General features: G+C 47.6%; 1 protein-coding gene across 6 annotated transcripts in view; it reads left to right on the top strand.

Moving 5' to 3' along the window:
• The first annotated feature begins 20,598 nt into the window (after positions 1–20,598).
• Positions 20,599–27,409, top strand: part of LOC120314905 (RNA-binding protein 4-like) — a 27,359-nt gene continuing 20,548 nt past the window's right edge. For 4 of the 6 annotated variants that reach the window (XR_005558566.1, XR_005558564.1, XR_005558565.1 and 1 more), the window contains exons 1-3: positions 20,599–20,801; positions 23,335–24,342; positions 26,410–26,472. Coding sequence is in view for 2 of the 6 variants with exons in the window: in XM_039358466.1 (XP_039214400.1) it covers positions 23,368–24,321 (954 nt within the window). In the remaining 4 variants the exon portion in view is untranslated. Of the gene's footprint in view, positions 20,802–23,334; positions 24,343–26,409; positions 27,403–27,409 lie in introns of those variants that run through there. The other 2 variants (XM_039358466.1, XM_039358464.1) reach the window with 2 other exon arrangements.

Below are 27,409 nucleotides of genomic sequence, written 5' to 3'. Positions count from 1 at the left end.
ATGCCCCAAATTACCCACAGCCAGAGATAAACCTCCCCCATTGTCTGTTTCAGCACGCAATCCAACTGGAAAAATTGAAGAAGGGTTGATCTGCCAAGCCTCCATCGCCTGAAGGCAGAAGCTTAAAGTCCGTCCTGCAGAACTGTGTTCTTTCCAACACATTTATTATATATTTTGCGCTGTGCATGGTGCAATTTCGTGTGTGTGTGTGTGTGTGTGTGTGTGTGTGTGTGTTTATAATTGCTGACTGATGTTGCAACCTCTGAGTCCTGTTCTTCCTGGGTGCATTTTTATTTTTGGGAAGGAATAAGCTGGTCGGGGCAGGGAATTGCTTCTGAGTCCATCATACCTTCCTAACAACCCTGTGAGGTAGATTAGGGCTCGGCTGATAAGATAGCCAGCGGCTGTTTTAACCCAGCACTTTCAGCAGCTAACCAGGTGCCTCTGGGGTCTCAAGGCCAAGATGGAGTCTGATTCCCCCCCCCCCCATAAGCTGGTGATTGTTTTCATAAAGTCCAGGTCACTTGTGACCTTTGATCCTAAATTGGATTTGAACATGGATTTCAGTTCTTCCTTTACTACAAGGTTTCTCAGTCTTAGCAGTTCATGATCTGTTCAAGATGGATGGACTTCAACTCCCAGAATTCCCTAGCCAGCAAGCTTTAAGCATGCTGGCTGGAGAATTCTGGGGGCTGAAGTCCACCTGCCTTATGCTGCCAAGGTTAAGGAACCCTATCAGAGGGTTTTAGCAGAGAGATTTATTGCGCAGGTTCAGAAGCTGTAGCAACGAGCAATTCTGAATCCCGAGGGCAGGTTCAGACTTCAGTTTTATACTTTCCTTTTTTTCTCAGGAACAAAGGAATACAGATTGAAATACACATTGTAATACATTAGGTTCGTTTCTCACGGGTATACAATGGAGAGTTTGCTACATACACTGTATCCAAGTGCAATGCGCATTAGGTTAGTCACATACTACTAACACAGCACTATTTCAGTAATTATGCAGACGCATCATTATTCTAGTGATTGTTCATCATTCCACATTACTATTCTAAGCCCTCATATTTGAAAATGTGGGGTGTTGCTGTATAGAAACACAATGGCTTAATTTTCCATTTTGGAAAAGAATGACTTTATTTTTCTAATGTGAAAGTTTAGCATGGTGGTGAGGGGGGTCAGGCCAAGGTAGATTAATGTATAGAAAGAGAGTTTCTGAGCAATCTTGAAAGCAACTGCTTCTGGCACAAAACAAGGAGCTTTTAAGAGACCCACCCTGATCCAGAAAGCCTCAAATAAATCAAGAAGTTTAATGAAGCTTTGGCAACCTCTCCCGAGCCATTTAGCCACTCAGTGGCAGCCCGGCATTTTGGCAGAGACTCACGATTCAGTCTCGGACAAGCCGTTTCCAAGTCAGAAGGATTGGCCCAAAGCTTTTAACATCAATATTTTATCAGCAAGGAGGACATTGTGGGAAGGTCTCAGGTCCCTGGGCTGGTCTCCAAGCCATGCCAAGTTGAGAAGAAGGCTTCAGCCCAGCCCGATTAGGGTGGGAAGAGAGATGAAGCCCACAAACCTTCAAGCAGGCTGAATGGGGAATTCTGGGAATCGAACTCCACCCATCTTCAAGTGTTTGCTTAATGACCATCACAAAAAAAAAGGAGGTCATAAAATTAGGTCAGTCGTATAAGAACCCACTTTACAATGGTCATGATTTACAACGGCCATAGGGAGGCTCCCTTATGGTCCTAAGGCGAGGACTACCATGATGATGAAGTAAAAATAGAATTGGTGCCGCCGGTGGTGCTTTTGGTCTGGACTACCTCGCAGGGCTGACAGGAGACTTAACTGAAATATTTATATGACATAATTAAGTAATGCCATCGGTTTAATTTAAGACGTATTGGCTCTTATCTAAACAACAATTAAACAGTGATTGGCTGATATCTCATTTTTTTCATTAATTTCCTCTCACCTTCAGGATATAACAATAACAATAATAAAGGGATCTTGGAGGTCTTCTAGCCCAACCCCCTGCTCAGGCAGGAAACCCTATACCAGACATGTCAAACACAAGGCCCGGGGGCCGGATGTGGCCCACGAAGTGGTTTCATGTGGCCCGCGAAGCCATCCTGGAAACAGTGAGGGAACGGCCCCCGCTGCCTTGGCCCTGGCCCAGCCCCATTGGGAACCAATGTACAATTTTGCAGTGGCCATCTATGCTGAAACACATTCAGTCTTAGCTCCATAAGCCCCCCTACCCTGCATGAGGTTCCTCCAGTGGACCATGCCTTGGCGTTTGCCCCGGTCCCACCCCCTTCTGCCAGAGACCCTCAGATCTGTCCCACTCCTGCCCAGGCCCCCACAGGCCCCCTACCCACCCAGTAGACCACACCCACTCCATCCACGCCCACCCAGTAGGCCGCACTCATCCTGGCCACACCCACCCAGCTCCCCCTGACGGCAACCACAATGCGGATATGGCCCTCAATGAAATTGAGTTTGACACCCCTGCCCTATACAATTTCAGCCAAATGGTTGTCCAATCTGTTCTTAAAAACTTCCAGTGATAGAGCACCCACAACTTCTGGTGGCAAGTTGTTCCACTGGATAATTGTCCTCACTATCAGGAAATTTCTCCTTAGTTCTAGGTTGTTTCTCTCCTTGATTAGTTTCCATCCGTTGCTTATGACCTATGACCATTCTTCACATTTCTGACCATTGCAGCATCCCCCATGGTCACATGATCAAAATTTAGACGCTTGGCAACTGACTCATATTTTTGACGGCTGCCTGGTCCCGGGGGGGGTCACGTGATCCCCTTTTGCGATCTTCAGATCAGCAAAGTCAACGGGGAAGCAAGGTTCACTTAACCACCGTGTTGTTAGCTTAACAACTGCACAGATTCATTTAACAACCATGGCGAGGAAGGTCGTTAAATGGGGCAAAACTCACTGATCAAGTGTCTTGGTTAGCAATGGAAATTCTGGGCTCAGTTGTGGTCATGGCTACCTGTACAATCATTTTTGTGGCCTTCTCACCCCAAACCCCTGCAAATTAAAATCAAAGCCAGATCCTAAGAAAATGAAGGATTGTGCACAGGTGTTTTCAGCAAGCAGGTGCAACTGTCAGAATAAAGTTTCGGCAACACCATTGTTGACTGAAAAAATACTGCATTTCAGCTGGTTCCCCCGGGTTTCCTGTCTGTGTACAGGCAGTCCTCGACTTACAAGTTCATTTAGTGACCGTTCAAAGTTACAACGGCACTGAAAATGTGACTTACGACCGTTTTTCACACATACGACCGCTGCAGCATTCCCATGGTCACGTGATCCAAATTCAGATGCTTGTATTTGTGACAGTTGCAGTGTCTCCAGGGGTCACACGATCCCCTTTTGTGACCTTCTGATAAGCAAAGTCAATGGGGAAGCCAGTTTCACTTAAGAACCATGTGACTAACTGTGGCAAGAAAGGTTGTAAAGTGGGACAAAACCCACTTAACGATTGTCTCACTTAGCAACAGAGATTTTGGCTCGTAAGTCGAGGACTTTGCACGGGGAGAAAATGATCTAACTTAGAAATGGAAGGAGAATCGCTAGGCAAGAATCATCTAAAGCTTCTTCTGAGCTGGGTGGGGCATTTCTTAAATGGATTTTATCCTTCTCTCATTGTTGTTTTTTTCCTCTGTTTGGTTTTTGTTTTTTTGCAAGCAGTTATGGAGACAAAGATGGGCAAGACGCCCCCAAGACGGAGAGATGGAAACAGCCTCCAAGGAAGGATTCGAAAAGCTTTTTGTAAATCTCATGCAGCTGCCAAGGGTGCCTTTTTTCTTTTTTCCCTTGAGCAAACAAAACACAGAACAAGAACTAAAAATATATATACAGGATTAAAAAGGAAAATAAACTATTTGTTCAAAGTGAACGAAGAGAAAGAGAGAAACAAGAAACAACGTGTATTTTTGAAGCGTGACGTGTGATCTTAAAGCGCATTGCAGACATAAACACCATATGTAATTCTTTTTTTAAAATATTTTATTGAATTTATATAAATGAGGAAAAAATAGGAACAATACAGGTATGGGGAGGGAAGGGGATGGGATGAAAAAAGGGTAGGTACAATAATCTCGTATTTTAACAAACAAGCTACCGTCCGGATCATAATAGTGAATAAACATAATTTGTATCATACTCAGCCATTTTAAAATAAGATTAACTATAACCATATTACTAACAATTAATAAACAGATAAAATTCATCTATGTAAATAAACGTAATTAATAAAATCTCAACTAATCATAATTGTCAATATTAACGGTTAAGAATCACTGAAAATAAAAATGTTATCAACCTATGAACTATAACTCAGTTAAAAATCCGTCATCTATTCTATAATATCAGATTCTTTTCAGATTCTAACGCGTCTCTAGCCATTGATAAAATTTTTCCCAAGGTTTAAAATAAACTGAATCATCTTTCTCTTTTATCTCCAATGTTAATCTATCCATTTCTGCACAATCTAAAATTTTAGTAATAATAGCCTGGTCAGATGGTAAATTTTCATTTTTCCAAAATTGGGCAAATACTATCCTTGCAGCTGTTAAAACATGTAATATCAAATAACCATTCTCTTTACCATAATTAGGTCTTAATATTCCTAGCAAAAACAATTCCGGTTTAAATTCTATCTGTATTTTCATCATCTCGTCCAACCATCTATGAATCTTAAACCAATATTTCTTAGCATTAGGGCATACCCACCAGGCATGGTAATCAGTGCCTGGCTGTTGTTTACATTTCCAATAAGTATTCGATACATTTTACCATATGTAATTGTTCTAATCAGAAATACACATCGTCCTTGCCGTATGATCACCATTCAGAGCAGATATTTCCTTTTCATATAGGAGATATCTGGAAGCTCTCGTGGCTGTGTTCACAGAGCACACTAAACTTGGCCCATTTTAAGCAGAACTGGATGTACCTGGCGCATGTGCCTTGGCTTTGTTGTGTGAATTCAGCTTTAGTAAGGCCACAACTGGGACACTGCATCCAGTTTTGGTCACCACATGACAAAAAAGATGTTGAGACTTTGGAAAAAGCGCAGAGAAGAGCAACTCAGATGATTAAAGACCTGGAGACTAAAACTTACAAAGAACAGTTGCAGGATTTGGGTTTGGCTAGTCTAGTGAAAAGAAGGACTAGGGGGGGACATGATAGCAGTATTCCATATTTGAGGGGCTGCCATAGAGAAGAGGGGGTCCACCTATGTTCCAAAGCAGGAAAAGAAGCAACAGATGGAAACTGATGAAGAAGAGAAGCAACGTGGAATTAAGAAATTTCCTAACAGTGAGAACAGTTAACCAGTGCAACAGCTTGCCTCCAGAAGTTGGGGTGCTCCATCACTGGACATTTTCAAGAAGAGACTGGACAGCCATTTGTCCATGATGGTCTAGGGCAGTGTTTCCCAAACTTGACAATTTTAAGGCATGAGGACTTCAACTCCCAGAATTCCACAGCCAGCAACGCTGGTCTAGGGCAGTGGTTCTCCACCTGTGGGTCGGGACCCTATTTGGGGTCAAACGACCATTTCACGGGGGTCGCCAAACAACGCAGTCCACCATTTTTTCCCCCTTTTCCTTAGCTGTGCTCCTCCCTTTGATTCTATTGGCTTTTGAAAGCCAATAGAATAGACTCTCTTGAATAGAGTCTAATTCCATTGGCTTTCAAAAGCCAACAGGAATCGTCCAGGCTGTCTCTGCCCTGCTGAGCCCGCCAAAAGTCCCCTTCTGCAAACGGTGCTGCACCGGTTGAGTAGTCCTCGACTTACGACCGGTTGAGTAGTCCTCGACTTACGACCGGTTGGGGGTCGAGGCATTAAAAAGGTTGAGAACCACTGGACTAGAGTCTCCTGTTTGAGTAGAGGGCTGGACTAGAAGATCTATTATGTCCCTTCCAGCTCTATTCTGGTTGATTGAATGAATGAATGAATGAACGAATTCAATCTCTTTGGTTTAGTTTAAGCTTCCATGTTTGGTGTAAAAATTAAATTTCTCTTATCAGGCGAAAGATGTTGTGGTAACACAACTCAGATCAGAGCAAAGGATAAAATCCAAAACTCTTTGGCTGTGGAAGTTCTTGCTTATTTTGGGGTTAGGGTTCACACCATCTGGAAGTGGTCACCATTTGCAATCTTCCCAGCCAGATTCCAACAAGCAAAATCAATGGGGGTGGGAGGGATTCGCTTAACGACCATGTGATTCACTTAACAACCATGGCAAAAAAGGTCATAAAACGGCACAACTCACTTAATAACCATCTTGTGTACTGGTAATTCTGGTCCCAGTTATGCTTATAGGTCTACCTGTAGATGGCATGAATACTGCAGAGACGTATCTCTCAACCCTGACAATTTGTAAGACAGGTGAACTTCAACACCCAGAATTCTGCATGCTTCTGGCTGGGGAATTCTGGGAATTGAAGTCCACACATCTTAAAATCCCTAAGGTTGAGAAACACTGGTAGGGTAATACAGGCAGTCCTCGACTTAACAACAGTTAATTTAGAGACTGTTTGAAATTACAGCGGCACTGAAAAAAGGACGTGTGATCGTTTTTCACACTTATGACCGTTGCAGCATCACATGATCAAAATTCAGACGCTTGGCAACTGACACATACTTATGACGGTCGTTGTGTCCCGGGGTCACGTGATCCCCTTTTCTGACAGGCAAAGTCAATGGGGAAGCCAGAGTCACTTAACAGCCGTGCTATGGAGTTAACCGCTGCAGTGATTCGCTTAACGACTGTGGCAAGAAAGGTCATAAACTGGGGCAAAACTCACTTAACAAATTTCTCACTTAGCAACATAAATTTTCGGGCTCAGTCGTGGTCGTAAGCCAAGGACTCGCTGTAATGTTGACCAAGCGGAGTTGTGGGCATTGCGTGAACACCAAACCAAGCTGTGACAGTGTTGTGTGGGTCACTCTCAGAAAACTTTATTCTCCTTGCGCCACATCCTTTGAAGGGGAAAGGGGGAAATCTAGGCCTCAGTTATGTCTCATCCTGAATTGTGTAGATCACCAGATCGTTAGGGAGAGTGGCCTGCCGACACCTCCGATCACTCTGGAACCATCCGGTGGCCAAGGCAACTTTGTGCTTGCGAAGCTTGTACAACAAAGTGACCAGATCCTGTTCCGTTTGCCCAAGAGACCTCAGGCTGGATTGCATATTGCAGTGACGTCTAGAAGGTGATGGGTCCTGGACTGGGATCCTGCAATCTCTGATCTGCAGACCAAAACAAACATGGAAGCAGACACTGGCTTTAAAGAACACAGGATTTCACTGGGGGAAAATACCAGAATACCCCCAGGCGCCCTCCGCTTCTCAGACACTTGATCAATGGGTGAGGGGATGGGAAGAAGTTTGGAAAACCACGAAGACTGTTTTAAAACAGTCGACGTGATGTGCCGGTGCCTGGAAGATGTGAGGGTCTGGATGGGGGTGAACAGGCTTAGACTTAACCCTGACAAGACCGAGTAGCTCTGGGTCTTGCCCCCCAAGGGTCATTCTGATGGTCCATCATTAGTCCTGAGCAGGGGAAATTTACCTCCCTCAGTGCAGGCACGCAACTTGGGCGTCCTCCTGGACTCACAGCTAAATTTGGAACAACATCTATCGGCTGTGGCCAGGGGGACCTTTGCCCAGGTTTGCCTGGTGCACCAGTTGCGGCCTTATTTGGATCGGGAGGCTTTACTCACGGTTACTCATGCCCTTGTCACCTCAAGACTGGATTACTGTAATGCGCTCTACATGGGGCTACCCTTGAAGAGCGTTCGGAGGCTGCAGTTGGTTCAGAATGCAGCCGCAAGAGCGATTGTGGGTGCACCAAGGTACACCCACGTGTCACCTATCCTCCGCGAGCTGCACTGGCTTCCTGTGGGTCTCCGGACGCAATTCAAGGTGTTGGTTGTCACCTTTAAAGACCTTCATGGCTTAGGACCAGGTTACTTACAGGACCGCATACTGCCGCATAGTTCCCAGAGATCGGTGAGGTCCTACAGATTGGGCCTCCTTCAGGTCCCGTCGGCCGGACAATGTCGGCTGGCGGGCCCTTGGGGAAGGGCCTTTTCTGTGGTGGCTCCGACTTGGTGGAATCAACTTCCCCCCCGAGATTCGAACTACTCCCACCTTGCCGGCCTTCAAGAAAGCCATTAAAACTCTCCTGTTCCGGCAGGCCTGGGGTTGATGTCCCCGGGGGGGGGGGTTCGATTGGGACATGCTGTGTGAATTATTCATTTTTAATTGTTATATTTGTTGTTTTAATTTTGTACGCCGCCCTGAGTCCCTAGGGACTGGGCGGCATATAAATTTAATTAATTAATTAATTAATAAAAAACACTTCCGAAACCTATAAAAACCAGGCAGATTAAAAAAAAAAAAAGTGCTCCTCAAAGAACATTCCAAGTTGGGGAAAAGGTTTATCTGTCGACTAAATATTTACACCTCAAATGATCCAGCAGTTCTTTAAGGTAAACAATGCCTCAAAGTTCTCTGAAGAGTTTCATCTGTTGGAACCGTGACATTTGGTGGTTCAGGAAGTTGTCTTTCTTTTCTTTCCATGTTGTCTGTACCATACCATCCTAGGTTTTATTTTTATTTTTTTTAATCTTTGGGCACTGTAGGTTTCGTGAGCATCGTAATGGTTAATCCAGGTTTTGTGTGTTAACCCTGCCATGGAGATGGAAGAGGTGGGCAGAAATGCAGAATAACACACACACACACACACACACACACACACCCCACACACACCCAAAAAAATGAATCTGAGGAGTCCCTGGTGCTCTCTAAGCTTGGTTGGTTTCTTGCAGACATTTCATTACCTGACTAGGCAACATCATCAGTGCTAGAGAGTGTGGGGTTTGCTCGCTGTTGATATACAGCAGCTTGCCCGTGAAGTGTTAGTACCACTTTATAAAGCCTGGTAAGGCCACACTTGGAATTCTGTATCCAGTTTTGGTCACCACAATGTAAAAAAGATGTTGAGACTCTGGAAAGAGTGCAGAGAAGAGCAACAAGGATGATTAGGGGACAGAGGCTAAAAGATACAAAGAACAGTTGCTGGAAGTGGGTATGTCTAGTCTGTTGATAAGAAGGACTATGGCTGAAATGATAGCAATGTACCAATATTTGAGAGACTGTCCCAAACCTATTTTCTGTTAATACCAATTAACAGAATTGTTATTCTGTTCTCTTAAGCCTTGCCTTAAGAGGAATTGATCATGTTACTTAGCTGGGTAATGAAATGTCTGTATGAAATCAACCAAGCTGAGAGAGCACCAAGGTTCAACTCCAGTTTAGCCCTGGGCTACAGAGAATCTCCGTCACATCCCAATGAGAATGAGGCTGTGGGCCTTTTGCACACATCACACCTGTTCCTACAATGCCAGTGACAAGATCATCCTCTCTGGGAGATCATTATCCTTCCTTCCTTCCTTCCTTCCTTCCTTCCTTCCTTCCTTCCTTCCTTCCTTCCTTCCTTCCTTCCTTCCTCCTTCCTTCCTTCCTTCCTTCCTTCCTTCCTGCCTGCCTGCCTGTCTTCCTTCCTTCCTTCCTTCCTTCCTTCCTTCCTTCCTGCCTGCCTGCCTGCCTGCCTGCCTGCCTGCAGTCTTATTCAACCTTAGCAACTTTAAGATGTGTGGACTTAAATTCCCAGAATTCACAAGCCAGCCTTGCACATCTTAAAGTTGCCAAGGTTGCCAATCTCTGTCTATTATATATCTCTATCCATCTCCATCTAACCTCTCTCTTTCTTTCTCTCTCTAGGACTTGTCTCCCAATTCTCTCTGTCTGTGTCTGTCCATCTGTCCACCTATCTATCTATAACTATCTCTCTCTCTATCATCCATCTATTATCTATCTATCTATCTATCTATCTATCTATCTATCTATCTATCTATCTATCTATCTATCTATCTAATCTATCTGTCTATCTATCTATCTATCTATCTATCTATCTATCTATCTATCTATCTATCATCCATCCATCTATCATCCGTCTATCTATCTATCTATCTATCTATCTATCTATCTATCTATCTATCTATCTATTTTATCTGTCTATCTATCTATCTATCTATCTATCTATCTATCTATCTATTATCTATCTATCATCCGTCTATCTATCTATCTATCTATCTATCTATCTATCTATCTATCTATCTATCTATCTATCTACCTACCTATCTAATTTATCTGTCTGTCCATCTATCTATCTATTATCTATCTATCTATCATCCGTCTATCTATCTATCTATCTATCTATCTATCTATCTATCTATCTATCTATCTATCTATCTATCTATCTAATTTATCTGTCTGTCTATCTATCTATCTATCTATCTATCTAATCTATCTAATTTATCTGTCTATCTATCTATCTATCTATTTATCTATCTATCTATCTATCATCTATCCATCATCTCTCTATATCTAAAATATCTATCAATCATCTATCTATCTATCTACCATCTGCTATCTATGTATCTATCTATCTATCTATCTATCTATCTATCTATCTATCTATCTATCTATCTATCTATCTACCATCTGCTATCTATGTATCTATGTATATATCATCTATCTATCTATCTATCTGTCTGTCTGTCTATCTGTCTGTCTGTCTGTCTGTCTGTCTGTCTATCTATCTATCTATCTATCTATCTATCTATCTATCTATCTATCTATCTATCTATCCACCTATCTATCTATCATTGTCTATCCCTGTCGATCTATCATCTATTTCTCTCCTGTTGTATATATCATCCATCATTCCATCCATCCATCCACCAACACTGTGTCCTGTTGCTGGTGGGCCACCATCTATCTCTCCCAGGCCTGGTGGGCCCCCCCCCTCCCTCCCCCAGGACTCACAGCAGCTTCCTTTGGCCTTGGGGGGCTGCAGCACTCCCCAGGGAAATCATCCAGGATCCAGACCAGCCCATAAAAGCCTGCAAGGGTCAGGAACCAGAGCAGCAGACGTTGTCCCAGCACCTCGGAGGGCAGCTGCAAGTATTCTTTGGCCTGGGCCTCCTCATGGGAATAGCTCAGAACCGAGGTGGGACCCGTCCAGACCAGCAGGCTGGAGAGGAGCACCTTGAGGAGGGAGCTGCCTTCCTGCACAGCCATTTGGTCATGCTTGACTCTGCAGGCCTCCCAGCTGGCTGTGGACCAGGCATGACATCACAAACCCCTGGAGAGGTGAGCTGCCAGGACAGTATTTCCCAACCGTGGCAACTTTACGATGAGTGGACTTCAACGCCCAGAATTCCCTAGTCAGCATCCCAGAATTCCTCAACTCCCAGCTACAAAGATGATCAGGGGACTGGAGGCTAAAGCATATAAGGAACGGCTGCTGGAATTGGGTATGTCTAGTTTAATGAAGAGAAGGATGAGGGGGAACATGATAGCAGTGTTCCAGTATCTCAGGGGCTGCCCCAAAGAAGAGGGAGTCAAGCTATTCTCCAAAGTGCCTGAAGGCAGGACAAGAAGCAATGGATGGAAACTCATCAAGGAGAGAAGCAACCTGGAACTAAGGAGAAACTTCCTGACAGTGAGAACAATTAATCAGTGGAACAACCTGTCTCCAGAAGCGGTGAATGCTCCAACACTGGAGGTTTTTAAGAAGAGACTGGGCAGCATTTGTCCGAAATGCTGAGCAGGGGGTTAGACTAGATGACCTCCAAGGTCCCTTCCAACTTTACTATTATTATTATTATTAATCATCGCACAGTTAGCCAGATGTTCAGACTGGATTTGGCATTTTGTCTACCTATTGAGTCCTTACCCAGGATCTGGGATAGGCAGATGTGGATGTTTGATGGTATTACAGGTATCGTCGCAGGATGGAAGCAGTTCCTAATAAGGCCGCCTTTTGCACTTGACTAATAGCGAATTTGTCAATGCCAATGGTGTTCAAGTGGTGCTCCAGTTGTTTTGGGATTGCACCCAAGGAGCTTATTACTATTGGTATTACCTTTGCTTGCTTTTGCCACAGTCTTTCTATTTCTATTTGTAGATTTTTGTATTTTGTTATCTTCTCCAGTTCTTTCTCGTCTATTGTGAATTAATCAGTGGAACAACTTGCTTCCATCGCTGGAGGTTTTCTAAAAGAGACTGGAGAGCCATTTGTCTGGAATAGTAGGATCTGCTGCTTGAGTAGAGGGTTGGAGTAGAAGACATCCAAGATCCCTTCCAATCCTATTATTCTATGTTCTATGATGAGTGCAAAGTCCAACAAAGTTCCTTAACATGGATTATCCTGGCCATTGCGTGATTGAAGTTGTGTTAGCATTGGCTTGGCTTCTGCAGTCCATAAACCACGGTTTACAGTTTGCCTTTGCGTCTCATGCAGAACAATGGTGTGAGTGGCTCAAAGTATGGCTAAAACAAATCATGACTTCTTGGCAGCCACCTGGAATAGGGTTTTAAGCAGTGGTGGGGTTCAAATAGGTGAACAACTGGTTCTCTGGGTGGATGCACTTCCGGAGGTCCATTCTGGGCCTGGGCAACAAAAAATTAGCTACCGGTTCTGCCGAAGTGGTGCGCACCGGCTGAATCCCACCACTGGTTTTAAGCCAATTCCACCAAGATAAAACCACTGAAAAAAGGTGTAAGGCCAACATGGACTAATCTAATGCAGATAAAGCTAGAATCACATCCTGCGCAGACCTCCCGCGTGTGCATCACAATCTCACCGGGTTGTTGCCTGGCTCACTCACCCCCCAGGCCCACTTTCAATCTGGACCGTACACAGAATACACAGTGGCTCCCAATTGGTGCCCGTCCACTGTTAATACTTTTATTTCTGTATCTAATCTCTTTCCTGCAGCTCACTCCTCCACAATATCGTAGACAGCCAAGTTAAAGGCCGTGTTGTTCTCTTGAACTCGCAGACAGGCGGGAGATTTGCAGCCGCGATGGCGGGTGATGAGACTGGCCTTTTGGTTGCGGACCAGGCTCATGAGTTTGACCAGCTCCTGTTCCATCTGTGAGAAAGTCTGCAGCAGCCGGCTTTTCAGCTCGTCGGAATCGGCCAGGGCATCTGGCTGCTGAGGAAGTGACACAAAAATAGCAGAAAATGGAGATTTTTCTTAAGCCATTGCGATGGAAACCCAGGAGGGCCAACAAATCGACAAAAATGTCCCTTGCTCTCAGGGATGCAGTGTTCTACTTGGCAACTTTAAGCTGTGCGGACTTCAACTCCCAGAATTCCCTTGCCAGCATGCTTTAAGTATGTAGACTTCAACTCCCAGAATTTCCCAGCCTGTCACGCTGGATGGGAAATTCTGAGAGTTGAAGTCTACAAGTTTTAAAGTTGTCAAGTTGGAAAATCATGTTTTTTTCAAACTTGATGACCTTAAGCTTTGTGGACTTTAACTCCCAGAATTCTTCTGGCTAGCTAGGGAATTCTGGGAATGAAAATCCACAGTCGCCAGGTTTGAAAAGACACTGTTGTAAAATTCGTTAGAGATAAGGAAAGTGAGTTTGTAAGTGTGATTGTGAAAAACAAAGAGAGAATGTTGTTGCTTTACACAACTCTCTCTCCCAAAGTGTTCAACCCTCCTTGGTTTTCCTTATTTCATATCTATCACGATGGAAGATCACAGGGTGAGCACAGAGATACCTTAGTGCAGTGGTTCTCAATCTGTGGGTCGGGACCCCATTTGGGGTCGAATGACCATTTCACGGGGGTCGCCAAACAACGCAGTCTGCCATTTTCCCCCCCTTTTCCTTAGCTGTGCTCCTCCCTTTTATTCTATTGGCTTTTGAAAGCCAATAGAATAGACTCTCTTGAATAGAGTCTAATTCTATTGGCTTTCAAACGCCAATAGGAATTGTCCAGGCTGTCTCTGCCCTGCTGAGCCCGCCAAAAGCCCCAGTCTGCAAACGGTGCTGCACCAGTTGAGTAGTCCTCGACTTACGACTGGTTGAGTAGTCCTCGACTTACGACCGGTTGGGGGTCACGGCATTAAAAAGGTTGAGAACCACTGCCTTAGTGACAAAGAAGTTGTTGCTATACAGGTAGTCCTCGATTTACTACTATTTGTTTAATGACTATTACAACAGCACTGAAAAAGGGATTTACGACTGATTTGCACACGACCGTTGCAGCATCCCCCATGGCCATGTGATCAAAATTCAGACGCTTGGCAACTGGCATGTACTTATGACGGTTGCAGCATTTCCAGGTCACGTGATCCCCTTTTGCGACCTTCCCAGCTGGCTTCCAACAAGCATAGTCAATGGGGAAGCCAGATTCACTTAACGACCGTTCAATTCATTTAAGAACTGCAGTGATTTGCTTCACAACCGGCAAAAAAAGATTGCAAAACTGGCCAGACTCACTTAATGACCACTTTGCTTAGCAAGGGAAATTCTTATGGTCGTAAGTTGAGGACTACCTGTGCACTCCCGCTCCTCTCAGCACATCTGAAAGACTTTCTCAAATCTTCTGTTCTCAGAATAAGACAGAAAAAAACCGGCATTTCCATTACAGGCAGAATAAATATTAGAGCAGTGGTTCTCAACCTTTTTAATGCCGTGACCCCCAACCGGTCATAAGTCGAGGACTACTCAACTGGTCATAAGTCGAGGACTAAACTGGTGCAGCACCGTTTGCAGAATGGGACTTTTGGTGGGCTCAGCAGGGCAGAGACAGCCTGGACAATTCCTATTGGCTTTGGAAAGCCAATAGAATGAGACTCTATTCAAGAGAGTCTATCCTATTGGCTTTCAAAAGCCAATAGAATAAAAGGGAGTAGCACAGCTAAGGAAAAGGGGGAAAAAATGGCGGACTGCGTTGTTTGGCGACCCCCGTGAAATGGTCGTTCGACCCCAAATGGGGTCCCGACCCACAGGTTGAGAACCACTGTACTAGAGAAACTGCAAATTGCAGGTTAAAAGACATGACTCTTTTAATTTGGTTGTCTCTGATCTGTACTGCATTGTTTCTCAACCTTGGCAGTTTAAGATGGGTGGACTTCAACTCCCAGAATTCCCCAGCCAACATGGATGCACTTCAACTCCCAGAATCCATGCCGGCTGTGGAATTCTGGGAATTCAAGTCCACCTGTTTTAAAAGTTAGTAAGGATGAGGGACGCTGCTCTAGTCCGTGTCCACCACACCTTAAAAGTGTGTAATAGCAAAAAGTAACAGCTGTTATAAGATGCTGAAGTCAATGCCCATGCTCCTGCTTCCAGGACTCTAAAGCCCATCCTTTTAATATTTCAAAAAAATGACACCCAGCTTTGCAGTCCTGGCTGCTCCTCTGCTCTCTTTTATTTTACAGGTAGTGCTCAACTCACAACAATTCATTTAGTGCAGTGGTTCTCAACCTTTTTAATGCCGCGACCCCCAACCAGTCGTAAGTCGACGACTACTCAACAGGTCGTAAGTCGAGGACTACTCAACTGGTGCAGCACCGTTTGCAGAATGGGACTTTTGGCGGGCTCAGCAGGGCAGAGACAGCCTGGACAATTCCTATTGGCTTTTGAAAGCCAATAGAATTAGACCCTATTCAAGAGAGTCTATTCTATTGGCTTTCAAAAGCCAAGAGAATAAAAGGGAGTAGCACAGCTAAGGAAAAGGGGGAAAAAATGGCGGACTGCGTTGTTTGGCGACCCCTGTGAAATGGTCGTTCGACCCCAAATGGGGTCCCGACCCACAGGTTGAGAACCACTGATTTAGTGACCATGAGGCACTGAAAAAAGTGACTTATAACCATTTTTCACACTTACGACCATTGCAGCATCCCTGTGGTCACGTGATCAAATTTCGGCCATTTGGCAGCTAGTTCATATTTATGACCGTTGCAGCGGCCGGGGTCACGTGATCCCCTTTTGCGACCTTCTCACGAATCAGTGGGGAAGCCAGATTCGCTTAACAACTGCTAGCTTAACAACTGCAGTGATTCACTTAACAACTGTCTCGCTTAGCAATGGGAATTTGGAACTCAGCTGTGACCATAAGTTTATTTATTAGATTTGTTCACCACCCATCCGCAGTGAATTGATGGCCTTCCCACCCCTGAGGGCCAAGCCAGGGCACGGACCCCACTTCCCCGCCCAGGCCCTTCCTATCCTGGCCCATCACCTTGGATGTTCTCCTGCTTTCTGGGCTTCGCTTCCCGATGAGTAACTTAGTCGCGAGCGCCAGCACCAGCGCCACCACCATGGCTGAGCAGACCGCCAGCCACTCCCACACGAGGGAGAGGGGGCTTTCTGCATCCTGCCCACCGGCTATGCCTTGGTGCGCGGCCGAACCGCCCTGGCACAGGCAGAAAAGGCAGAGGGGGCCACGCATGATGCAGGCAGGTGTGCCCGAGTGGTGCCTGCAGCCCAACTGGATGATGGACTGTGAAGTCACAGATGGGGCAGCAGCTTTATTGCTTAGCAGACTGAGTGACTCTTGGGGGGGGGTTCAATCCTGCCAACTTTATGACTTGGGGGTCTCCGGTTGGCTTTGCCTTATCCACACCTGGAAGACGGCAGCCAATTTTGGTCACCATATCACGAAAAAGATGTTGAGAGTTTGGACAAAATTCAGAGAAGAGCAACTAAGAGGATCCAAGGCCTGGAGACTAAAACATACAAAGAATGGCTGCGGGACTTGGGTTTGGCTAGTCCAGTGATTCTCAACCTTTCTAATGCCCCATAATACAGTTCCCCATGTTGTGGTGACCCCCAAGTGGGTGTGGCCACCAATAAGAGGGAGTAGGACAGCTAGGGAAAAGGGAAAAAAATGGCGGACAGCATGGTTTGGTGACCCCCGTGAAATGGTCATTTGACCCCAAATGGGGTCCCGACCCACAGGTTGAGAACCACTGGGCTAGTCCAAGGAAAAGAAGAAATGGGGGAGACATGATAGCAGTGATCCAGTATCTGAGAGGCTACCACAAAGAAGAGGGGGTCAGGTTGTTCACCAAAAGCACCAGAGGGAAGGATGAGAAACAATGATTGGAAACTGACCAAAGAGAGAAGCAACCTGAAATTAAGGAGAAACTTCCTGACAGTGAGGACAATTAACCAGTAGAACAACTTGCCTCCAGAAATTGTGGATTTTCACTGGAGGTTTTTAAGAAGAGACTGGACAGTCACTTGTCTGAGATGGTATAGGTTCTCCTGCTTGAGCGGGGGCTGGACTAGAAGACCTCCAAGGTCCCTTCCAGCTCTGTTTTATTCTTATCATTCTTCTTATCCTGGCAAGGGCCGAGAGCCACAATTCAGTTTGGCCCATTTTATTTACATGTGGTCATACCTGATGGCTGTTTGTGGTCCTACCGGATATTTGTTTTCATTGGGTAATGCCGATGAAAAGAAAACACTGCATTCATTCATTGGGATTAGTACACAAATGCAACACCACCAGGGTTTAAAGTTATATTTCACAACCTTGGCAATTTCACACGAGTGGACTTCAGCTCCCAGAATTCCCCAGCCAGCTATGCCAAGGTTGAGAAACGCTGGTATTGTGGATAGAATGGGAAGCCAAAGAAGGATTTGAAGTTGTGGTTGAAACACTGGGGAATTCTGGGAGTTGAAGTCCACTCATCTAAAATTTGCAGAGATGGAGAAACACTGAGCTGGCTTGCCAAGGTTGAATGGGGGATTCTGGGTGTTGAAGTCTGCCCAGTTCTGGGGGGAATTCTGGGAGTTGAAGTCCTGCCTTCTTAAACTTGCAAAGATTGACAAACACTGGATCCTTGATCTTCAGATCAGATCAGAATAGAGCTGGAAGGGACCTTGAAGGTCTTCTAGTCCAGCCCCCTGCTCAAGCAGGAGTCCCTAGACCAGGGCTCTTCAACCAGTGGTACGGGTACCACCTGTGGTACATTGGCACCTGGCAGGTGGTACGCAACCATCCTAGAAAAGTGGTAGCGGGGGAGGGGAATGAGCTGAACCGGTGGCAGCACCGCACAAGCCTGAGCAAGAGACGGCTGGAGCTGCAGGGCTGTCAGGGCTCAGCGGAAGCACCAGGATCAGCGCCAGGCTCCAGCTGGAGCTCAGCACTGATCCTGGCGCTTCTGCTGAGCCCAGAAGAAGCGCCGATCAGCTGGATTGTTGCAGCCTCTCCAGGGTCTTGTGATTTACATTCAGATGCTTGGCAACTGATTCCTATTTATGACGGTCACAGTGTCCCAGGGTCATATGAAGTGACCAAAACCTGCTGCAACCACCCAGCAGACGGGGGGGGGAATAAAAACCAAACACCCCCCACCCCATCCCCGCTGCCAATCCTCAACAGAAATGCTCACAACAATGAAAACCTCGGACAGGAGGAAGAGCGCCGACGGGCGGGCAGGCAGGGGTCTTGCTCGGTTGTGGCTTGGGGGGCACTTTTTTCAGTGCCATTGTAACTTCGAACAGTCACTAAGCGAACTGTTGTAAGTCGAGGACTACCTATACTTTATCCCTTTTTTCCTTTTTTTTTTGGGTCATCAAGTTTTTGACACCTTGATAGGTGGTCCTCGGATGTTGCCATATCCTAAAAGTGGTACAATGGGTGAAGAGGTTGAAAAGCCCTGTTCTAGATCATCAAGGGAGAAGAGTTACAAAATTACAAGAAAGGGTAAGGATACAGTCTTACTAAGGTGCTTGAAAGCAGAAAATACAATTTTAAAATCTTTATCTGATCCATTTGTCCAGAATGGCATAGGTTTAAGCAGCAGGGCTGGACTAGAAGACCTCCAAGGTCCATTCCAATCCTATGATTCTATAGTCTATTATTATGGGAGTTGGATCTTCTCCTCTTCACACAGCTAGCTATACTCAAATGAAATTAGTGGGTTTGGGATGCAGTGCCTTGTGTGAATTCAAGGAAGTGTGTTTCTCCAATAAACCTGGGTCAGTTTTAAGACCGTGTTTGCCAACCTAGGCAATTTCCAGATGTGCAAACATCAGTGCCCAGAATTCTCAGCGATGGGCATTGCTGTTGGGGGAATTCTGGGTGTGGAACTGCACTCCACTGGGTGGTGTGGCATTGCCCAGATATCCCTTGTGACCAGCAATTTGTGGTTCTTTGCAAGCTGGGTGGAGAATTTTGAACAGAAGGACTGGATTTCCAGTTCCGTTTCTGCTTTGGCTGCTTTTTCCTGCCTTCAGGGGCAGTCCCAGCTACAATGCAATGTAGCAGTGTGGACCAGAAATTTCTGAGACTCAAACAAAGTTGGATCTCCATTGGGTTCACACGACTGGCTACTTGCTAGAGCAGAATCCGGTTGGATAGCATTTCAGCAGGCTGTGGCAAGTCGGCCTTCATCTTAACACACTGGTCCGTATTCACACAACCATGTCACTTACCCACCCATCGCTCCATTTTGCAGAGAAAGCTTGCTTAGTTTTACTGTACCTTTGCATGGCTTTGTTGATTGTGCAAACCCAGCCCAATAACATTAACTGAGGGCTTAGTGCACGCGGTGGGTCCAAGGAGTGGATTGATTTAGTAACCAGGTTAAAGCATAGATTTATATTTTAATTAATCTCATTTAAACCGTGTGACACAAAACCAGGAAGATTAAGTCATTATGGCTCAATCACATTGGAGCCCTGGACGCATGTGATGAAGATCCCGGCAAGCAAAGCACATTATTAGAATCACAGGGATGGAAGGGACCTTGGAGGTCTTCTAGTCTAACCCCTGCTCAAGCAGGAGATCCTAGACCAGGGGTAGGCAACCTTGCTGTTTTATGACTCGTGGACTTCAACTCCCAGAATTCCTGAGCCAGCCATGCTGAGGGGAAAGGGAGAGGTTTCTAAGTTGAGCCAGGCTGGCTCAGGAATTCTGGGAGTTGAAGTCCACAAGTCATAAAAGAGCCAAGGTTGCCTACCCCTGTCCTAGACCATTTCAGACAAGTGGCTGTCCAATCTCTTTTCAAACCCTCCAGTGATGGAGCATCCACAACTTCTGGTGGCAAGCAGTTCCACTGGTTAATTGTCCTCACTGTTAGGAAGTTTCTCCTTAGTTCCAGGTTGCTTCTCTCCTTGATGAGTTTCCATCAGTTGCTTCTTGTCCTGCCTTCAGGAGCTTTGGAGAAGAGCTTGACTCCCTCTTCTTTGGGGCAGCCACTCAGATACTGGAAGACTGCTGTCATGTCCCCCCTCGTCCTTCTCTTCATTAAACTGGACATCCCCAATTCCAGCAGCCGTTCCTTATATGTTTTAGCCTCCAGTCCCCTAATCCTCTTTGTTGCTCTTCTCTGCACTCTTTCCAGACTCTCAACCTCTTTTTTTATATCTTGGTGACCAAAAGTGGGTGCAGCATTCCAAGTGTGGCCTCTTACATTCCCCCATCCCAAGTCCACCCAGCGGCCAAAGCGAACAAAGATCGCCTCTTCCACCCCCCTAACTCAACCCTACAAGGGGGGTCTCTCCTGGGGGGGAGAGAGACATTTTTTTTGCCCTGCAATCCCGGGACGCCAGTCCCACCGTAGCCGTTCAGACGTGCAACCCGTGTCAACCCCTGGTCGTGGGAACGCCGCCCCCGCCTCGGAAGGAGTCGCGCAGGGGGAGGGACCTGTCCTCGCCTCTCCCCCCCCCTCCGAGTCACGTGAGCCAGAAAAAGCAGGCCAACATGGCGCAGTCCTAGCCAGCTTCATCGTCGCCCAAGCCCGGCCGGGAGGTTAAGGCAGAGGGAGAGGAAGAAAAAAAAAGAAGAAGAAGAAGAAAGGAAGAGAAAAAGGGAGGAGGAGGAGGAAAAGGTGGGGGTCGTTGCATTGCACGAAGCAGGCGCAGGCAGGAATCCGGCCCGGTGAGGTGGGGAGGGGGGGGAGGCTGCCGGATTGATGCTGCAATGGCTGACTGGGGGGGGGGTTTGCAAAAGGCCCCCCGCCCACCCCTCCTTTGCAAAAGGACCCACAGCGCAGCGTGGACCTCGCGCCCGGTGCAATCCGGATTTGCAGCGGAGCAGCGGCTGGTCCTTTGCTCCGGGGCTGCAGGTCCTACCTTCCTCTCCCGCCCCCCCAATCCCCCGTCCCGGGGGCGGCTCGGTGCATGCCTCTCCCCCCCCCTCCTTGCAGACCCCTCCCCGCCTTTCAAGGCAAAGTTTGGGGGCGCCCACGAGGATGGGAGGACGCGCGTGGAGTAGGTGGCCTCGACCCTCCATCGCCCCCCCTCCAGACAAGGCCGACTTGAGATCCCATCAGCCAGGCCGGGGGGGGGGGGGCGGGCAGGGGAGGATGGAAGTCCAAGCAGTTGGCCGCTGGTGCCAACTTGAGATTGAGGTTGAAAAAAGCGGGCAAGGGGAGGGAAGGGGTGGAAATCTGGGGGGGGGGGGCAAAGTTGGACCCCGATGTGAAAGTGCTTTGAAAATGGAGTCAGTCTTGTGTTGAGGGTCAGGGTGTTTCCCCCCCCCCCATAATAGAGACTGTGTATGTTCTGTGCAACACACATAGAGCCCATTGAGTTGGTCTAGCGCAGGGTAGCGCAAGGGAAGTAAAAAGCAGAGACATCACCCTGCCAACAAAAGTACGTATAGTCCAGGCCATAGTTTTCCCAGTTGCAATGGATGGCTGTGAAAGTTGGACCATAAGAAAGGCTGAGCGCCAAAGAATGGAGGCCTTTGAACTCTGGGGCTGGAGAAGACTCCTGCGAGTCCCTTGGACTGCAAGGCGATCCAACCGGTCGGTCCTAGAGGAGATCAACCCCGACTGCTCTTTAGAAGGCCAAATCCTGAAGTTGAAACTCAAATACTTTGGCCACCTAATGAGAAGGAAGGACTCACTGGAGAAGGGCCTAATGCTGGGAAAGATGGAGGGCAATAGAAGAAGAGGACGACAGAGAAGGAGGTGGCTGGATGGAGTCCCTGAAGCAGGAGGTGTGAACTTAAATGGACTCCAGAAGATGGTAGAGGACAGGAAGACCTGGAGGAACATTGTCCATGGGGTCGCGATGGGTCGGACACGACTTTGCAATTAACAACAACAACAGCGCAGGATTCCTCAGTCTTGGCGACTTGAAGCTGTGTGGAGGTCAACTCCCAGAATTCCCCAGCCAGCATGCTTTAAGATGGGTGGACTTCGCTTCCCAGAATTCCCCAGCCAGCCTGCTAGCTGGGGAATTCTGGAAGTTGAAGTCTACACAGCATCAAGTTTCTGCGACTGAGAAACACTGCACTAAGTGCACTTATGGGAACTTGAACTCTACCGACCAAGCAATCTTACCTTGCAAGGTTAGCCAATGGGTGCTCTCCAGATGTTGCAGACTACAAATTCCATCAATCTTTGGGGAAGGTGCTACTGTTTGGGGTGGATAGGCCTTCGATCAAACATCTGGAGGGGTCCAGCTGGCTGGATTGGACCAGCTGAAGGCGATTCCTCTCATGCCGGACACATGCTGGACTGGTGAGTTGGAATTCTGCACATCTGGAAGGAACAGATGGTCCTCAGTTGAAAACTGAAAACATTTGTAACCTCCCAGAAAAGTCCCAGTCAATGAGGAATGCTGGGAGTTATAGCTGAACAACATCTGGAGTTCCAAAGGCTGCCCAAGTTGATCCTCAGTGAACTAGCCTGGTGAGGATAACTTCTACCATAGAGAGCTAGAATGGATGCATGAAAAGGAAACTCCAAGGTCATCTAGTCCAACCCCAAGCTCAGGGCCCACTAAACTGTCCCTGCCAGAGGGACACGTAGCCCTAAATTTAGGAAACCCCCACCAAGGGCACTCAACACTTCAACCATTTTAAGTGCATGCCTGTTATCAAGCATCCGAATCACATCCTGTAACTGCACAGATGCTGCAATGATTTGTAAGTTTGAGGACCCGTCATAAGTCACTTTTGGGGGGGCTGTCATAACTTCAAACTGCTGAATGAATGGTTATAAGTTAAGGACTACCTTTATTTTTTGGTCAGAAAGAGCCATATAAAAAATATGTGTCGTTACTACTGAGATCAGTGGAACTGCATTGTCTCATAGACAAGGTGGAGCTAAATGATTGATTTGATTATTGGCAGCTTCCTAAAAGCCAATAATTGTGCAGGGATAATTGGGATACTGTTCAGGGCCCGTCAAGGATGACACCAAAGTTGTGTCTACCAGCTCGCATTAAAATGGCTAAGTTCATGGAATACATGATGACTGAATTAACCCATTTCCTAGGTTTGCCCACCACCTGAACAAGCAAAAGAGAGCAGTGTAGCAAGCTAATCCAACATAACCACCCCTAACCAAGATCAAAACAAACTACTCTTGTGTGGGCAGTCCTCTTCAACTGACCAGGGATAAGTGTAATGTCTGAACGTCTTTGGATTTACTCTTGTTCTCTTCTTCCTTTCTTCCAAGGGATTCCTGGCAGGTGGGGCCCCCAGAATCATCATGGTGAAGATCTTTGTTGGGGGGCTTTCTCCTGTGGTCACAGCCGAAGAGCTGCGAAAGCTGTTTGAGCAGTACGGCCAAGTGAACGAGTGCGACATTTTGAAGAATTTTGCCTTCGTCCACATGGAGAAGGAGGACGAGGCCCACCAGGCCATCAGCACGTTGCACAAGAGCGAATTCTACGGGACGCACTTGACTGTGGAGTACGCCACCTCCAAGATCCGCAACGCCACCAAGATCTACGTGGGGAACGTCTCGGCCAAAGCCACCACCGCCCAAATCCGCCAACTCTTCGAGCGCTTCGGCAAAGTGGTGGAGTGCGACATTGTCAAGAACTTCGCCTTTGTCCACATGGCCAAAGAGCGGGAAGCCATGGATGCCATCTTGCATCTCAACGACACTCCGCTGGAGGATCAGAAAATTTTTGTCACCCTTTCCAAGAGCAACAGTTCCCTCCGGGCCACGAAAGGGGCCTCTGTGCCCACCCCGCCCACCCCGACGCCCAGCTACTACTTCTCCAGGGGACGCGTGCCCGCTGCACCGGCCACCTATTCGCCCTACTGTGCCCGTGCCTGGTATGATCGGGAGTATTGTGATCAGTACGCATACGAGCTCTACGACCGCGCACGAGCAGCGTATGACCGAGCCCTCCCCTCTGCTCCAGCAACTGCTTACAGAGAAAGGAGCCCCGTGGGGCGGAGGACATCTACCCCCACTGCTGTAGTGGCCCAATATGCTGACCCCTATACTGCAGCGGCCGCTGCTGCGGCTGCGGCCGCCGCAACTGCTGCAGCAAACCAGACGTACAGCCAAGCCTACAGCCAACCCGGGTACGCAGCTGCTGCGGCAGCTGCAACGTACTCTCAGTACAGTCTCGGAACCGCCTACAATGTGGCAGAGTACTATGAGAGGTACGCAAGCGCTTACGCTGCCCAGTACGCCCAGACATTCTGAGGGCGCTGCACCCTTCCAACTGTAAGTGCCCCGGGATACTCATTTGCATGGGGGGGGTGCAGGGAAGGGAGTCAGGGAGGTGGGAGGGACACGGGTTCCTTTTCTGCGCTCTCTGTCGCTGTGGGTGACAAATGACAGACAAAATCTGCACAGCTGACTTAGAACACAGTTCCCCAACCTTTGCAGCTCTGAGGACCAGCAGGAGGGGGGGGAGGGGATGGTTTTGTGAAAGTGGCAGGCAAAGCATGCATGCATGCATGCGTGCAGCTCCATTTGTGGAAGCGGCGGGCAAGCGTGTCCGCCGCTCACGCAGATGCAGCTATGTGCATGCACTTGCCCGCTGCTCATGCAAATGGGGATGCGTGCACACGCTCACCTGCCACTTCCCCAGCCCGGTTCCAAATAGCTCAAGGCCCAATAGTGGACGGTGGCCCGGGGACCTCTGATTTAGGAGTCAGAGCACCAAAGGGCCCTACAAGGCAGTGTGTTTATACTTGGCCTGATTGTAGGTCTCCATGTCCATCAGCCTTCCCTGGAGTTTGGGAACCAGCCTCTGTCCAGAAAGTATCACACTGCTATTTTGACCACTTCTCCCCAAGCCTGTGCAGGTAGTCCTTGATATATAACCCCAACTGAGTCACAAAATTCCGTAGCTAAGCAAGGCAGTTGTTAAGTGAGCTGTGCCCCATTTTACAACAGTCTTGGCCACAGTTTTTTTAAGCCGGTCATTGCAGTTGTTATATAAAGCGTGCAATCGTATAGTCAGACTGGTTTCTCCCATTGACTTTGCTCATCAGAAGCTAGCTGGGAAGGTTGCAAATCAAATCGTGATCACATGACCCCGTAACACAAGGGTAGGCAACCTTGGCTCTTTTATGACTGGTGGACTTCAACTCCCAGAATTCCTGAGCCAGCCATGCTGAGGGGAAAGGGAGAGGTTTCCATGCTGAGCCATGCTGGCTCAGGAATTCTGGAAGTTGAAGTCCACGAGTCATGAAGGGGCCATAGTTCCCCCATGCTGGCTCAGGAATTCTGGGAGTTGAAGTCCAACAAGTCATGAAGGGGCCTAGGCCTAGGTCAGGGGTAGGCAACCTTGGCTCTTTTATGACTCGTGGACTTCAACTCCCAGAATTCCTGAGCTAGCATGGCTCAGCTTGGAAACTCTCCCTTTCCCCTCAGCATGGCTGGCTCAGGAATTCTGGGAGTTGAAGTCCACGAGTCATGAAGGGGCCATAGTTCCCCTATGCTGGCTCAGGAATTCTGGGAGTTGAAGTCCATGAGTCATAAAAGAGCCAAGGTTGACTACCTCTGCTGTAACATCATAAGAGCTGTAGCCATCACAAATATAGGCTGGATGCTGAAACCTTCATAAATTCAGGCCAGATACCAAGAAATTTTGATCCCATGACTGTGGGGATGATGCAACGGGCATGTGAAAACCAGTCATAAGTCAGATTTTTTTGGGTGCCGTTATAACTTCAAATGGTCACTAAATGAATGGCTGTAAGTTGCGTGCCCGTCCTGGCTGTGGCTGAGAAGCACTATAGTTCAGTCATTTCTAGAAGACCCTAGGTCAGTGGTGGCGAACCTATGGCACGGGTGCCAGAGGCGGCACTCAGAGCCCTCTCTGTGGGCATGCGCACTGTCGCCCCAGTCCTAGGCCTTCCGCTGGGTTTTATAAAAACCTTTTCGCTTTAGGCCTCTGCCACCGTGTGCAAAAAAAATAAAAAAGGTTCAATCAATCAGTCAATTTCAACTTCTCGCGGGAAAAAAAAGATCTTGCAAAGTTGGAATTGATTGATTGAACTTTTTAGTCCCACCCAGTCTGCCGTTACCACCGCAGCCACGCCCACCCAATGGGCCACACCCACCCGGCACCCGACGATGCATAAGTGGGTTTTGGGTTGCAGTTTGGGCACTCGGTCTCTAAAAGGTTCGCCATCACTGCCCTAGGTTCCCCGCCTTGTTCTTCCCCCATGTGGTATCCGACAAGCAACCAGGTTGTTTCCAGACAGGTGTGATTTCTGGGATTGATGCGCGTGTTTTGCAATCCATGCGTACCCCTAAACTACGTAGATTTCTTTACAGGCTCTTCCTGGGCAGACTCGGAGCGATGTCTCCCGGCCGATCAGCCGAGCACTGACTTCCAAGGTTGGTGATGCTACATTTTGTGTGTCCCTCCTTTCCTCCCCCCATCCTTTCTCTTCCTTCCTTCTTTCCTTCCCCCACGTTTTGATCCGGTCCGGTCGAAGAACTGCCACGCCAACCCCGCCTTGCGAAACTGCGATGGGGCCGAAGACGGTGTTGTCCGTGTCTGGTTTTTCCGAACTCTTCCCTCCGGCCCGGAATGCACACAACGGCTCCCCCCTCCGCCAGCTCCAGTCTTTGCTTGCTGTGTGTTTTGCGTGCTAAGCTTTGATCCCTGCCACCGCCACGATGCCGGCCTCTCTAAACCAGGCTTTTGAAGGGGTTTTTTTTTTTTTTTTTTTGCTTTGCTGTATTCTTGGGTGCTCCTTGGTTTGATCGATATCTTTCTTTTTTCCTTTGATTTGTTCTCGTTTTAATTTTGTACAACCAGTGAACGAAGTGGGTCGTGGCAGCAAGTTGTGCGCTTCCCTCTCCCTGATTTTTAAGATGTGAACGATTAAACGGCTTTTACAGAACCTCTCGCGTCCGCCTCGTCAAATTTGCGTTGTACTCGCAACCCTCCTCGCCTCCTCGATCCGACTTCACCTCTGCCGCCTGCTTCCCACTCCTCTCTCTGCATGGGACGGAACTGGCAATCCGGATTTGCCGTGTGGTGCACACCTTGCGCGCTCCCACTGCCTCCACCGCCCCTCCTCCCCTTTGCTTCCCAGAAAGAGGGTCCTCCGCGCTGCCGCCTCCTTCCCCGCGAGGGGGCTGCCCTCGCCACTAACCCCCCTCCCCAGCAGGGAGAGTCGGCCGAACCGTTGCGCAGTACGAAGCCGTGGTCTTGTGCGAATGCCGGATTCCGTCGCTTTTGGCTTTGAGACTAACCGACCACTGCCAGGCCACTGATGCTGTTTAACCCTGTCCCCCTCCCCGCATTGATTTCTCTCTCTCTGTG

This window comes from Crotalus tigris, unplaced genomic scaffold (genome assembly GCF_016545835.1).
Source record: "Crotalus tigris isolate CLP2741 ecotype Arizona unplaced genomic scaffold, ASM1654583v1 scf7180000019021.11574027:1482141, whole genome shotgun sequence".
NCBI classification, from domain to species: Eukaryota; Metazoa; Chordata; class Lepidosauria; order Squamata; family Viperidae; genus Crotalus; species Crotalus tigris.
This window is presented reverse-complemented; position numbering and strand designations above follow the sequence as displayed.